Genomic DNA, 15,575 nt, shown 5'->3' with positions numbered 1-15,575 from the left:
TTTACTCATTTTTTAAATGTCATTTATTTCAAGTTTGAACCATTTTCTTTAATGGCACCAGTTACATGGGACTATTAGAAACAATGCTTTTATACCGACTTGTACAGAAGGATTCCTACAGTACCACACGGGTTCGGAATGGGTCAAAGTGAACAAGAACTGGATTTGGCACGTTGATTCCTTTAGGTAAATAAATGTGGATTTTATGTCATTAAAAAGAGACGGAAGGCAGACTACAGAAAACATGACCAGACACGTATACAGTTTGATATGTATACAGATTTGTGTGGTGTGGGGGGGGGGAGAAGAGGAGGAAAGAGTTTGTCTGTTTTCATCCACTTTTTGTGCTGATTTTGCATGAATTGAGGATAAAAACATCAAAGCTGACTGCATTTTCTAAATGATCTAAAATAAAACAGAACCTTAGGTTTCGATTACATATCATGACTAATGAAAATAAAATAATACAACAAAGCAAGACCTCATTAAAGTGCCGTCCTATGGAGAGAAGCTATTGCAGCCAAATGTCAGAGCACACTTATTTCCCAGCATGCAACACATTTGAAAAGTTGTGCCTTTTCGAGTACAAATAAGCTGCTTCGCTGTACAAACCACATTGATCGAAGTTTATTGCAGACAGTTGCATGGATAAAAATGAATGTAAACAAACTAGAAGTTGATCGATGAAAACCTCACATTATATAACGAAAGAAAGGTTTTCCAAAAGACACTGCTGTCCCATAACAACCATCAGAGATGCACGGATGGATTAGGTCAGTCTCCGGTAAGACAGGATCCAGTCACAGGGAGCTATCGGTCAGTTAATGATGAACCAGACAGGAAAACATAAAAAAACATGTAAATAAAACTCTGAATGAAAGAGTAACTCAGTGGTCAGATCATGAATCCACACAGCAGCACTCTGGTAATTGCTTTACTAGAAAGACAGCAACATCTGACTTAAAAAAAGTTCATTCCTTGACCTTCACAAGTTTTTAAAGTTTCTTTGCAGCTGGTTATTGCTCCATGAATAATGCTGCCTTCGTATGTCTAAAAAAATATACTGAGAGACCACTGAAGCAACGTAATCTAAACAAAAAAAGAGTAAAATCTGACAAATTTAACGACTTGCTTCACACCTGCCCCCGCGACCCCAACAGGGACAAAGCGGTCAAGAAAATGGATGGATGGATGGATGCTTCACACCTCATGGCCTGGTGAACTGATGCAGCGCACTGAAGCCAGAAATATTTCAAGTTTGAACAAAATAAAGTCAACTTATCCACTCAACTCCACTCCTTATTGAAGAAATTAAGCTAAATCCTTGCAACTATTTACTGAAGGACATCACAGATTGAAAAATCACCTGCAACTTTTTAATCTAAAAATCAGTTTTTAACAGCAGAAAATAATGCCGGGGTTAATATTTATACAAACTGAACAATTATAGATCGGCAGTCAACAATTTGAGACTTGAAGAGCTTCTGTTCTGCTTGTTTTTCAGCTCTACTCATCCTAGATGCTAAAATCTACCTGGAAAATGTGTTCAGTTATTTAGATCCAGCTAAATTGCAAGGATTAGAGCAACGATATCTGGGAAGAAGTAGGGCTGCGCCTCTCATAGATGACTATCGAACCTTTGGTGGAGCAGCTGCTGATGGGTGCACTTCTAGTAAAATGGTGAAAAAGAAAAATGAACCTGTACAGATATCAAATTCTGTAAATCTCTATCCCCAAGCTGTTTTCAGAACCATAGTCTTCAGTGCCTCATCGTCTGAATTTAAGCTTTTTTTTTAAAAACTTTTTTCTTTAATGTTTGTAAAGCTCTCCCAGTTTCATCTTGTTCTACTTTGCATCTTCTTTCCATTCCTACTCACAAACACACCAGAAGATATACCTGCACTACCTGCAGGTAGTAAATGCAATACAAAAACAGAAAACAAAAAATAGGACTTTACCCAGAATCCAACAGCCATGACCCTTATTGCTTTAGAACTTAAAAATATATGAGCAAAATATGGTATATAATATTAGAAATGAGAAAACTGCCATTTTTTTCACGAAATGTAGATAAAGGGATGAACGCACATACTAAACCCTAAAATGTACAGTTATAGTTGCTTTTATATTATTAATATTTACTTTTACAAAAGCTTTATAGCATTTTTATGCAAATTGGGTCGTTTTAAGTTGTGAAGTAATTGTATTCTTTGTTATTGTGCTAATGTGGGTCACTTTCCTCTTGACTCCAATGTGCTTTTAGACCACTTTTGATTAATTAACTTAACGTAAATATGCATTAAAATGATCACTGAGTGCAGCAAACAGAGAAAAGCTGACTTAAAGCTAACCATGATGGGTTATGGATCACTTCTGAATGGATTTGAATAAAAGCCCCTTAAACACTTCCAGAAATACTTCTAACTTCCCTTGAAACAACACGCTAAAAAAGGTATAATGTTTAGTCTTCCATAACAAAATAATATTTCACTTCTGTTAAAATATACATGAAAAAACCTGCAATATATATATTAGGAAACAAACTAATTTGTACAAAAGTACATCATTACTCTTATTCTAGCAGTAATTCAAATGGATCATACAGTATGATACATAAACCTAAGAGGTTGATAGAAAACCAAAATAGATCAAACTCTTCATACGTACAAATTATTGAAATTCATTGAATTTCAAAACTAATTAAATAAGCTTGATAGAAAAAAAACATGAAGCACATTCAAAGTAAATAATTATTGTAACCATACCAGCATTGCACATCTATTTAGTTCTATTGTCTATGAGTGTCAGTGAATCTTTGACGGCTCTCCTTTTTCCATCACACACTACTGGGAAATAAAAAGTTGATTTCACTGAATCTTTAAGAACTATTTTGATGTCTACCTTTTTTTTAGTTTTTTTTTAATCACTACACTGAATTTGAGCGGTCTTTAACAATCCAAAAAAGCCTAAACGGTCATCGTATTCTTTCAGAAGAGGTTTCATCCAGTTTCACAAACTCTCACTATTTCTTGTCACATTTTTATGTTCTTTTTCTAATAAAGTTCGTTCAAACACATTGCAATCTTTTGACTCCTTCACAGCAGCTCTGACTCTCACAAAACCTCATTTCCATTTCCTAAAACTTCCTTAATTTCCCCTTTGTTGACTCTTCTCCTTCTCTTATGCGATTGCAGTTCAAAAGTAATAAATAATAATAATAATAATAACAATAAAGACAGGATTTGTTTGCAAAAAATTATTTTTGCATAAAATAAACGTTTCATTTCTTTTTTTTTTTAAAGTTATTTGTAAAAATAATACCTGAAATGAAATAAAAAGTCTGAAATCTGAAAGCAAAAGAGGCTTGTGGGTAAACGAGGAGGTGACTTTTGGAGGGAAGGCATAAACATCCTGCTGGTCCAAAGCGTCTGCCTGAAAGAGAAGGATGAAAGACGCAGGGTGAGGCTGCCCTCCGTGTTCCTCTGTCCCGAGTGAAGGTTGACTGACCCCACAGTTTTAGTTGTTGATGAGCAGCCCACCCACCCAGCGGAGCTTGCAAGCGAACCACCGTCTGAGCGGACAGAAGTATTCAAAGTGGAACTGTTCAAATTCAGGGGTCTGGCGGATGTCGCTCAAAAATGCAATGTCAAGGTCAGATTCAGTCAGAATGATGAGGAGGAGGAGCAGGACGAAGAGGAGTCCAATGGTCACGAGGAGCAGACGGAGAACGCTTAAGACAAACTTATTCACCTGCTCCACCTCGCTGAGGGCGGAGTCTGAGCCCTCCTGTCCGGATTTACCTTCCGCACCAAAATCCCCCCTTTCCTCCTGCAGCGGAGTTCCCGCCTCCGACTCCTTCTCCTCCTCGATGCTGCACGGGGCGCCGTTGATCTGCCGGGAGACGGACAGCTCCATGCTGTGGTCGGCCACCGGGGTCGGGAGGACGCTGTCGGAGGGGCTGTAGGCCTCGTCGGAGATTATCGCCTCATCAGTGGCCTGACTGCGAGAGCGAGGGATGAAGGACTCCCCGTGGGACACGGAGCGCACAGGTGTGGAGTGGGCACTGTCCCGCAGCGACTCCAGTCCTGACAGAAACAGGAAAGGTAAACCGTTACTCAAAATATTAACACAAAGTCTCACAATAATAGTTATTTCATTCCGTTTACTATTTCTTACAATTTCAAACTTAAAAAACTAAAAAATTCTCAGATTTTACCATTTAAATAAACATGCTATTAGGATGTGAATTTCTAAGTTTCAAAATTTTAAATCATATAAATAAATTATTGTAATTTCTCTCTATAAACGATTAGCACAGACATAAAGAGTTCACGTCATCATTTCTATACTCTAATCCCTCTTTAGAGTTTGGTGCAATAAAAGTTTTGTTTTAGAATTATCAAAATAAATCAGATTATCATAGATTTTGCCATTAGATGAAAATTTATCAAAAATATTTTCACATTCAGCAGTTACAGAAAGTCTTAAAAAATATACAGTTGAAGTAGAAAATATCTGAACCCTTTGGAATTACTTGGTTTTATGCATAAATTGGACATGTGGTTGTGTTTATTATAAAAACATAAATTGGTGTGATTTAAGCATGTTTCTCTCCATTGTTGTGGTTTAGTTTGAGAAAAAAAAGAATTCATCTTTTTAGCTGATTTGAGTGACATAATTGGACCTTAACTGTTGACAAGATAAAAATTGCTATAAAGTTTTCACAAAAACAAAATACAGCGTATGTAGTTCTATAAGTAAAATATTGCTTTCAATATATTTTTTACAGATGTTAAAGAAAGAAGTTTAATACATTTGCACTTATGATTATTTATTTATATTGTTTTACATCACCAAAACTTCCTCTATTAAAGTTGTTTTAAGGATATTTATATTATTTAATACGTTTTAATTTTACACGTTTGTTATTTTGATAAATTATGCTCAAATTAATCTTGAATCTTCTTTTTCCTTTCTTAATTTGTGCTCTACCAAGTGTTTTTACATCTGTTTTTATTTTCCTAAAGTCCACTTTAAAACCTGCTGTTTCCAGATGTTGCAAACCTTAAAAGCTGAAAATGTATTAAAATAACATAAAAATTTTTGCTAGTTTTTGAGGTTTGAATGTGTCAGCCACAGAAATATGTCAAATGTTTTGCTAAATAACTTTTCCAGAAGCATTTGTCCAGCAGAGGTCTCTAAAAAGCTGCAGGCTGGCCGAGGTGTTTCCACAGCAAAACATTCATCCAGAGAAAACCTCACAAGTAAAGTTTTCTTCTACTGTTAATGTTCGACTGTTAAACCCAAAGAAGATTTTAGCTTTTGAGATTTTCTTGGTTTTCTTGGATCTGTGCAGAGAAACAAAACCTTAAATAAGACCCAGATCAATTTGTCTTATTTATATGGATCCCTTTAAGAAAGTGATATATTTTCACTCTGTGCCTTGATATCCCAACTCCCGATGAGTTCAAAGCTGTGACAACGAAGCAGTGCAGTATACATATCAGCGAGGATGAGCTATGGTATGGGACTCTGCTGACTAGATCACATTTGCCAGAGTTTAACAGCAGCAACATTACACCCTTACTAAAACGGGCAGGGATTAAAACCTTTGATTTTCTCAAGGAGCAAATTGAGAATTTAGCTTGGAAAGTAGGGCAGATTATGTTTGACACTAAAGCTTGGGCTGACATGATGAAGAAATTGGGGGAAAAAGATGTAAAGGACTCAATCTGTCTTTTTTTCTTTTCTCAGAGTTGATCTGTGTTGATTTATCCAGTAATTTACTTTAAAAACAGACATTTTGTCCAAAATTCAATGTTGGTTTTTTTGTAAAATCAGATTTTATTACAAAAAAATTAAAAAAAAGTCTGTTCCAAAATAATAAATGAATAAACAAATGCCTGTCGAATAACAACAAGAGTTACAAACCAGAAAGCCAAACTAAAAAACCATCTTGCATATTCCAGGATGATGGATTTACCTGGAAAGCTGCTGGGTTGACCTCCGGGCACTGGGGTGCCAGGAAAGGGGCTAACGCTGTCTAACTCCGGCTGCCCCGTAGTCAGGGAGGGGTACAGCGGCAGGACGCCCAGGGCCTTGCCCAGCATGCGAGGCCCCAGGCTCAGCACCCGCACCTTCACATCCCGGTAGCAGTGGTTGATCATACGGAGGTGGACGTTCACCCGGGTGGTGATTCGGATCAGACACTTCACCATGGCTGCCGCATGCACGTGTTAATCCTACCCCTTTATGGTCCCTCAACAGTGCCCAGAACCACAAGTTTGTGGCTTCGATTGTTGGTTGCAGACGTGAAATGGGGGGCGTCTGTGTAATGGGAACGAGCTCTGGCCCTCTCAGTCTGGCCCAGCCCAAGCCAGTGACATACATGGAGCAGAGGGCCCTGGCTATTTTTGGCTGGGGTATTAATACCATGGTAAGATACCCCGTCAGCACTCACTGGGGGTGGGAAAGTCTTATGGCTCACTTGAACACATCAGAAAAAGACCCTAAATATACGTGGTCACCTGTTTCTGACCTGCATTTATCTCGCCTCACAAAGAGGCCAAACCCGAACGCCAATGAGGCTGATCTGACGGTTTCACACCAACTCGAGCAGAGATTTACACCAGTTGTGTTCAGTTTAGTAACAGACAATGACGATCCTTCTGAGTCTGGAACCTGCAGGCGGACCGCACAAATGAGCTTTAACCGGTTTAGACAACATGAACACAAAACGCATTCAGACGGCTCAAGTTTCAAATCCATGAGTGTGCTTCTTTAGAGACCTACTCTGAAATAATGACTTAAGGATGTTTTTAGCATGCTCTTAAGGCCTTTTTCATGATGAAGGACTCACAGCTGCAGGAGAAAATATGTGAACTCTTTGGAATTACTTGGTTTTATGCATAAACTGGAGACACGATTGTGTCCAATTAAAAGCCGAAAACATAAATTGGTGTAATTTAAAGCATTCCTGCTACACTTCATTCCGATTCATCCACTTGCAGACAAATCCATCTTTGTCTTCCTCGTCTGAGCTGGAATCTAATTCAAAACTGTAAGACTGGGGGCTCCAATATTGCTCGCCATTTTTGCTGCACCCGTAATGTAAGGTTGGGGTTGTGAGGGGCTGTAAGCTAACAGAACGATGATGGGAAAGGGGGACATCGCTAGCATGCAAGATTTCTCCAGCTGCTAAATTTCTCTAACCGCTAAAGATTTCTTACTGTTCATGATTCGCCGTTAAATGCTTCCCAATGAAATCTCTCCTTGTTGAAGTAAAGCTTTGGCAATGAAGCTTGTTTTTCTGCATTCCAGACATTGTGTCGACAGTTCCATACACAACTTAGAATTTATAATAAACGTCTGTCGCTCTACAGAAACTATGTCCTAGAACAGAGGTCGGCAACCTGTGGCTCTTTTATCTATCCATAGTGGCTCTCTGGCTGAAGAAAAATAATATAATAGTAAGTTTTTACGTTTTTTTTTTAATTTTTGTAATTTAGTTTACTAAGAAATTTTAGGCGAGGAGTTTGAGACGTTGAGGAGTTTAGCTAGTAATTAAGCAAAAAGTTAGCTTTTTTTGCCTAATTTGGCTTCTACTGAGTTTTTTATGCTAATTTTGAATTTAGTTCAAAATCTGTTGATTTACTAAAGTTTTTGGGTAATTTGACATGTTTTAGGCTAATTTAGAGTTTAGCTTCTATTTCAACAACAGGCTAAAAATTTATAAGTAATTCTCGTTTGTTGAGGAATTTTAGGCTATGTTGGAGTTTAGCTAGTAATAAAGAAATTTCATCTACTATTTTTACTTATTTTTACCTACTAAAAGATTAAAAAAAACAAAAAAAAAACACATTTTGAGAGATGCTAGTTTCTTTTTATATTTTTGCTTTTGATCGTGCCAAAAAATATGAAAAATGTATGAAATGGTAATGAATTCTCCAAATTTCTTAAAGGCTAAAGTAAATCTATGTGGCTTCTTCAAGGTTTTGATATCAGAAAACGAGTCCAAATGGCTCTTTTACTGTTAAAGGTTGCCGACCACTGTCCTAGAAAATGACAAGTTTTTTTTATTATTTTACCTAAAAATCGCAATCATGGTTAAAAGATTGGAAATGCTTTTAAAAATAGATCAAAGGATAATCGCAATGGAACTTTAATGAAAAATCAATTCTCACAAACACCACAAATGCTTAATAATTGATTCGTATTGTTTTAGAAAAGGCTAAAATATTTTATTTTTTGTTTATTTGTTTTAACTGTTAGCGAACAAAGATTGACACATACATATAAACCAGTAAATCCCTCTGCATCTGCAGCAGGGATCAAACACATTGATTTCTGATCCACACAGGGGCCACATGAGAGAACAAAAAGGAAAAACTTGTTTCACTAAGGGCCACTCCATGTCTGACCCTTAAGAGAGACATTAGTTTGGTACAAAGCGCTGAAAGTAAACTAGTTATCTGTATAATCTAAATTGTTGAATGTGAAAATGTATTAAATATTGTTAATCTTTTAACTTGAACCTAATTTCCTCCCGATTAACAGACCGGGGTGCAACAATATCCCATTTCTTGTGCAATATCACACATTTATGCATTTATCTTCTGCCTAATTTTTGGCTTCCGTCTCCGAACAGCCCTGAATGTGCGTGTAAGAGCAGCTGAGTTCTTACCCTCCATGATAGATATGTGCACAGCTCTCCGACGTGTGCGTGGTACACTGCTGAGCCGAGGCCCGTGGGTGATAGATGGGCAGCTTCTGCTGGGCACAAGGCCAGCCCTGCAAAGACAAAACCAGACACAAATACACGAATGTCCGTGAAATCATCCCCAGAGTGAAAGTATTCCATACTGTAACCCCGCTGCTGGTAGTTGAAGACATCTACAGCAGCTTGGTGCCTATGATTAATGAAGCGTTATAAAAAGAAAAATCTGAGCAAACAGTCTGACCTCTCCTGAGTTTACAACTCTACCTGTGTATTTCTGGAGGCTCACGTTTGATTTTGGCACTCTGCTCCATCACCTCTTTAGCCACTCTTCCACTGTTGTAAAGCACAAAAATGATGCTCAGGATGAGTTCTACAAACACACACATGCACACTTAAGTGATCAGGCACAGCAGCCCCAACCAACACAGCCACGCATCAACACTGACTGAATTAACCCGGTGAATTCAGACGCAGGGGACTGAATTAGCACCAGTCTGACAAATGCACAGACTTGCAGGCAAAATATCAAAACAATGATCATGGTTTAATACTACGCTCTGTAACCCTGAAACTGACTGGCTAGACTTTTATCATGCAAATGCAAAGAATAAATTAAAAAATGCTTCATAAAATGGGAAATTGTATCAGAAACCTCAATTTACAGCATCTATTTATCCAGTAATAGCACTGGATAAAATCAATTTAAAGCACCAAAAGAGCATCCAGTGATAAATGGTATCTTTATGTCCCCTACACAGTAAAGTGTCACTTTTATCCTCCAGGCAGCTGTACACTGACGCTACAACATGGACCACCAGGAGGCCGAGTCTCCTAGAAAGCACTTTTCTCCCCTTCCAGCTGCGTCTCCTCCCGCGTCCTCCCCTCCCCGTCATCGGTCAAACAGCCTGGCCGGGTACTCTACCTGTAGCGGAAACGGCTGCCCTTGAAGAACAAGTTGCTGCTGGACACGGTGCGAACTTGACTCGACTTCTCGAGCCTGATGAAGGAGAAACGAAGAAGTCAAACCCGGCCACATGGAAAGTCAACCGATGATTCAGTGAGGCTGCACATGGCTCTCCAATCCAGGCGAACATGATTCAATTATTTATGTCATCTCCATGCACAATTGGCATTACATCCCTATCCCGGCGCCATACAGTATTTAATATGTTTACACAGAAATAGTCAGTGAGTTTAATGTTTCGTTTTGCAGTCGAGGACTTTTGTTAGTTTGATAAATTGAATGCGGACTCCTCTCCTGAGATGTTCTTGCTCGACTTCCTGAAAAATTAGTAGTTTGCCTCTTTCATTTTTAAGCCCTCCACATGCTTTTTGATAACCTGAACCATCACTGATCCATTTGATTGACTTATTTGCTAAATAATCACGTTTTTCCTCTTTTTATTTCCATAAAACATCCAAAAAATGTTAAGGGGACAAAAAAAAAAAAATGTTTTGCTGCTTTCACTTCCCTTATATAAGAGCTTGTGCAGGAGTTTTTGCTTTTGTTTTTTTGTGGAAATTGTAAAAAATAAAATAAAATAAAACATTAAAAACAATACATCTTAAACAAGATCTTTTTCTTATGAAATGAAAGAGAACAGAAACAAGAAAACGTTTTTCTCTGTTGTTTTAACATTTAAAAGGAAAAAAATAGTAAAAAAAATAATATTAACAAGTGGATTGTCTCTAAACAGAAATATATGTGCTATATAACATATGGATGTGGTTTACATCAAAGCATTCCATATATAGTAGCACAGAAACTAGCAAATTTGGCAAATTGTATTTCTAAATAACCTGGAATTGAGCAACAGAATTCATTAATTTCGAATTTTTGGTCATTCGTGTGGATTTGGTTTCTTTAATTGACTCTTTTGGTTTGTTCTACATATTGATTCCTTCAATTGAAACACAAATTTCTTTGTTTTTTTCAGAATTTTGGCAAAGAGAAAAACTCATAATTTTAAACTATAATTACTTTGTCTTTTAAACCGTCTCTGCCTATTGTGTGGCAGACAGTTCAAATGTCCTTTATGCAAAAAATACTTTTATCAACTAAACCTAATATTTTTATTTCACTGAATAATCGACTGGATGGAATGACTGCCAGAGATCATTTTTATTGCATTTTTGTAGAATCAAAATCATACTCACTTATGTGTTTCCCCAAATGTAAACAAAGATATGTAATAATTAAGTAATTGTGCAATAAATAGTGTTTTGTTATCCAGAGCTGACATATTTTCATATAAAACAGCAGTTTTTGTTTTTTACTATTTTGTTTTTATACTATTAATTTAGGAATTTCTACTAATTCCTTCATCTATGAATGTAACTTCTTTCACTTTTGTGCTGGAAAGGTATTTTTTTAATTGATATGTCTCATGCACAAAAACCACTAAAGGTCTGAAGTAACTTTTGTCTTTTTAACTGAGAGACAGAAAAGTGACCAAAGAAAAGGAAGGAAATGAGATTGGCTGGCTCACTTGTAGAACGCTTGATTCTCCACTCCACACTTCCACAGGTGTTTGCAAGCCTCCGGTGTGGGTGCAAAGTATGTCAAGATGATCTTTTTGTCCCGCATGTTGGAAAATAAGAAGTGGTGCAGGACAATATAACAAACTGAGATGAAATCCCACACTTCCCAGCGAGTCAAAACCTCCCGCTCTCACCTCCTTCTGGTTTGCATATATGTGAAAAGTCTTGCCCTCGAACTTCAGCTTGGTCACCTCGTTCCTGTTGGGGGAGAAAGCGTAAGCAGAGAAAGCCACAGCCTCGTTAAATATTTATGACTACCGCTCGGAGATCACGTAAACAGTCACAGTGCTGCATGTTTATCTGACAAAACAGATTAGCAATAATATTCCCTGCAGACAGAGAGTGCAGAGCACGGAGACAACAGAAGCAAAGCTATTACAAAAACAGCAAATATGGTGGGTCTGATTTTAGACTTTAATTGTCATTTTTAGTGTAAAAATCTGGTTTTATTTTTCTAATTTTATTAAGTTGTTTATTGAATTTAACTGCTGTCATTGGCAAAAAGACACGGGTAGAGACCCTTGTTAGGTCTTATGCCCTCTGCTTTATACACACAGGCTTATATTAAATTCATGCATGTCAAATTTGATTATTCCAAACAACCAGATTATGTTCTTTGCATAGCCAAAGAAGACATTTAGCTCACCATTTGAGAAAATGAACTCTCTTGTTTCCCTGAAGCACAACAAAACCAAACGGCGTGAAGGCGAGAAAAGCAGGGTTCCCAGACACATCCTGTCAAAATGAAAGACCACACATGGAAACAAATGAGTTATGCGTTCTTAATTGTCCTCTTTTTTTTCTTCATTGATAGTCCTACACTGTCTCAAAACCACCCAACCTTGCAGGGATGTGGATCGACGCCGTATGTTTCCAGCATCTGGGCTTTCTGCAGGAAATTTCGCTCTGAAGTTTCCGGTGTCTGTCCGCTGCGAGACAGAAACAGAACAAGCAAAGTGACTCCAAATCACATCACAGGTAAGTTTAAGACTCTTTTTAAAAAAAAGAAAAAAAAAAAAAGTTCATGCACAAAAAAAAAAAGCAAATTTAGCAGCAATCATAATATTTTTACAGTGTTTTTTCTATGAACAGTGTGACTGCTTTTCAGAGAAAACCACTAGTGGGCAGCAGAGAGTCATGCTCTTTATTACCTTATTCCATGACATCAGAACTAAATTTAATTCTTAATTCTTTACTTTTTTGTAACATGTCAACCAATCGCTCACTTTATCTATAGCGCACCATTCATCAACATGTAGAACACAAAGCTCTTGACATAAAGACATAAATAGATAGCAGGTGTTACAGCAGAATACACATTTACATGCATGCTAAACATAAACTTCTAATGGTCAAAAGACACAGAATAGTCATTATTTACAGAATAAATATAAGAATTCAAAATAAAAGATGAGCATAATATGGAAGGGTAATATTTTGAGGAATCAGTATATAAATTAAAAGATAGAAAGGGTAAAAATGATCAGCCATGAAATACTTTAAAGCAAAAAAAAATAAATAAAAAATAATTAAAAGAGTTGTGTAAATGCTAAGTTAAAAAAAATTCTCTTTACTTTATACTAAAAAAATCTCCACAGATGCAGAAACTCTGAGATATTTACTCCAATCAATATCAAAAACATCTATGCTAACATTTATTAACATTGCAACTCGTTTATCAGTGATTTTGGAACAGATAATTGAATTACTTCATTAAAAAAGTAAATATTTTTCTTTTTTTTTGTCACACTTCTGCTGTGTTTGATCGCTCACCTCGTCATTTTTTTTCCTATAAACTGAACAATAGCTGAGGGCTGTTTAGTGTGATCTGACTGGATAATCGATCATAGACAACTATCATAGACCTGGCTGAATTCACATCAGCAGGTTAGTCAAACAGGTGATCAGTGTAAGCGCAGCAGTGTGGTTTCACTCACATCAGCTCTGTCTTGTGGATTTCTGCTATCCGCCGCTCCAGTTTCTCCGATTGTTTAGGAAAGAATTGGAATTTGGAGCTGTAACCTTCAGGATGCTTCCCGGGGTCATAATCACCGATCTCAGCTGAGAGAGGAATCAGAGGAAAAATAAATATGTTTACAGATCAAATGGGACGGGTAAGATGAGGTTTTCTGGGGTCCTTGGCGCTCTTCCTCACACGACCCCGATGCTGATTTTCATGCAAGAAGAATCTGACCAGGCAGTCCATGTTTAATTTATCAGCTCGTCCTCCAGAGGACATGCCTGCCATCAAAACACTGCTTTCTGTGGAGCCTGCTACGCCACCTCACATCATTTCTCGACTGCTCAAAATATACTACCTTTTAAACCACTGTTATTTCGAAACAAATCCCAAAACAAAAGGTTAATTGGTTCATTTTTACAGCTAAAAACCTCCTTTAATCATGTGGAAATGTGTTGGAGTGGACGGCTGTATCTGTCAGCGTGGTGAACTGCACAGCACTGTGACACAGTGAGATGCAGAGAGTGGGGCAAGTCATTTCCATCTGTCTCATTCAATTACCTTGAAGGATGTAGGCAGCGAGCATGGCCGCGTCCGAGGTTTTACACAGGAGACGACCATGATAGAGGTCCCTCTTGATTTGCAGGAAGACAAGATATCTGCACGGACAAAGACACGCTCGGATGAGTTCACCAAGTATCCTCATAATCATTACTTGTAATAGATTTCTAAATGAAAACACAGGAGTTAATGGGAGCAGGAACTCATGTTTCAGTTCAGCTCCAAACACAAATTTTAATGATATAAATGACGTTGATGGTTGTTATTAGACCTAGTATTATTTTTCAAAGGTGAGAGCATTTGAGGGAAGTTGTTAGGCAGGAATTATGGTGAGTCATTCAAACTACTGCCCTTTTTCTCTAATAATGCTTTTATAAAGAAATCTACTAAAAGAAGCCGTGTTGGTAAAACAAAAACGGGGTCAACAAAGCCTTTTATTAAAAAAGTGAGAGGAAAGTAAGTGTGTAATATTTTTTTTTTAAAAGAGGTCACGTAGAGACTTCTATGCTTTATTCTTTAATGTGTGTTTTATTTTCAGTCAATTGAAAATAAGCCACATAATTCTAAGTCGTTTTCAAAGTTTTCTCCAAATATGACAGTCCTCCTCACAAAAAATATGATATGAGATCATTCTATTTTAAAACGCAAAATAAAACAGTTAAATAACATGAAAGTAAGGGATAAAATGCTTAAACAATGAGTGGGTAGAAAAAAATCTAATTAATTCCCAATCCCAGTTTTACTATAATTTCATGCATAAATATTTAAGTATATAATCATTATTCACATAAATACAAACGAATTAAAGAAAACAAAAAGCATCAAGGTACCAAACTATGTCACAAATCAGGATCGTCTGTTCATTGTCCTATTAGATTTCTCATTTATATATTTCTCTGGGTTTAAGTATGTATTTTTTCTATTTAATTGTGAAAAATTTGACTCTTTTTTTTAATACTTTCCTCCCTGTTTAGTCCAAAACTTTATCCCACAGACAGAAATGCACACACACGTATGGGTTGATTTTTCTAATAAATATTCCTCTATTTCCTGGAACAGTTCTTGTATATTCTTTAAAAGTAATTGTATTTAGCTTTATATACTGGGTGTCCCATAATTGTCCATGTATATATATTTTTTTATATTTCAGACACCCTAGACGGTGTTTTTAACCAAAAAGCGACAAATTGAAATGATACAGATGGCTGAATCTGGAAGCAGTTGCACAAAATTTTAACAGAAAACATGGAACAAGCATCACACACAACACTTTAGATTCCTCCATGTTGATTATTTGTCCCTCTCCACTTTCATAATTATTTACCACTCTGTCCTCCTTCTTCCCATCCACTCCTTCAGAGCCTTCGCACTTTCAATCTTTGCCTCTCTTTCAAGTGAAAATGAGATAGTCACTTCATGTGATTAGACCCTGAAGAGAACATCTCTGCTGGCAGTGTGTAAAAGCACGACTGGAGTGTACACTCATTCAAGGGTGCACTACAACAATTCTTTATACTAGAGTCTGATACTTGCAGGAGTGATTAGAAGGGCTTATTGGGATAGAAAATCTGTCTGCGTGTAAAAAAATCTAGTAAGGAGAACACATCAAAACCATTTTTATCTCATATGATTCTTGCTTGTCAAAAACTAAAGAACTATCAACAATTGTGTTTAAGTCTGAAACTCATTTTTTAATTTTAAAAATTGTGTCCAAAACTTTGATCAGACCGTTTACGCTATAGAAATAAAAAAGCCATTTTCTAGAGTTTTTTCTGTAAATTATGAATTTTCATC

The 15,575-nt window shown here is 36.9% G+C and overlaps 1 protein-coding gene across 3 annotated transcripts in view; it reads right to left on the bottom strand.

Moving 5' to 3' along the window:
• Positions 1-5: 5 nt before the first annotated feature.
• LOC112152658 (FERM domain-containing protein 5) overlaps positions 6-15,575 on the bottom strand; it is a 53,983-nt gene continuing 38,413 nt past the window's right edge. For 2 of the 3 annotated variants that reach the window (XM_036212382.1, XM_036212381.1), the window contains 11 exons: positions 13,782-13,879; positions 13,198-13,321; positions 12,102-12,189; positions 11,907-11,995; positions 11,395-11,458; positions 11,209-11,291; positions 9,642-9,716; positions 8,984-9,052; positions 8,684-8,790; positions 1,207-4,085; positions 6-1,139 (listed from right to left, as the gene is read on the bottom strand). In XM_036212382.1, the coding sequence (XP_036068275.1) occupies positions 3,517-4,085; positions 8,684-8,790; positions 8,984-9,052; positions 9,642-9,716; positions 11,209-11,291; positions 11,395-11,458; positions 11,907-11,995; positions 12,102-12,189; positions 13,198-13,321; positions 13,782-13,879 (1,366 nt within the window). In that variant the 3' untranslated portion in view covers positions 6-1,139; positions 1,207-3,516. The remainder of the gene's footprint in view (positions 1,140-1,206; positions 4,086-8,683; positions 8,791-8,983; positions 9,053-9,641; positions 9,717-11,208; positions 11,292-11,394; positions 11,459-11,906; positions 11,996-12,101; positions 12,190-13,197; positions 13,322-13,781; positions 13,880-15,575) is intronic. The other variant, XM_036212383.1, reaches the window with a different exon arrangement.

The sequence above is a fragment of the Oryzias melastigma genome, linkage group LG6 (assembly GCF_002922805.2).
Source record: "Oryzias melastigma strain HK-1 linkage group LG6, ASM292280v2, whole genome shotgun sequence".
Classification (NCBI taxonomy): Eukaryota; Metazoa; Chordata; class Actinopteri; order Beloniformes; family Adrianichthyidae; genus Oryzias; species Oryzias melastigma.
Note: the sequence above shows the minus strand (reverse complement) of the source record. Positions and strands in the feature narration are given on the sequence as shown.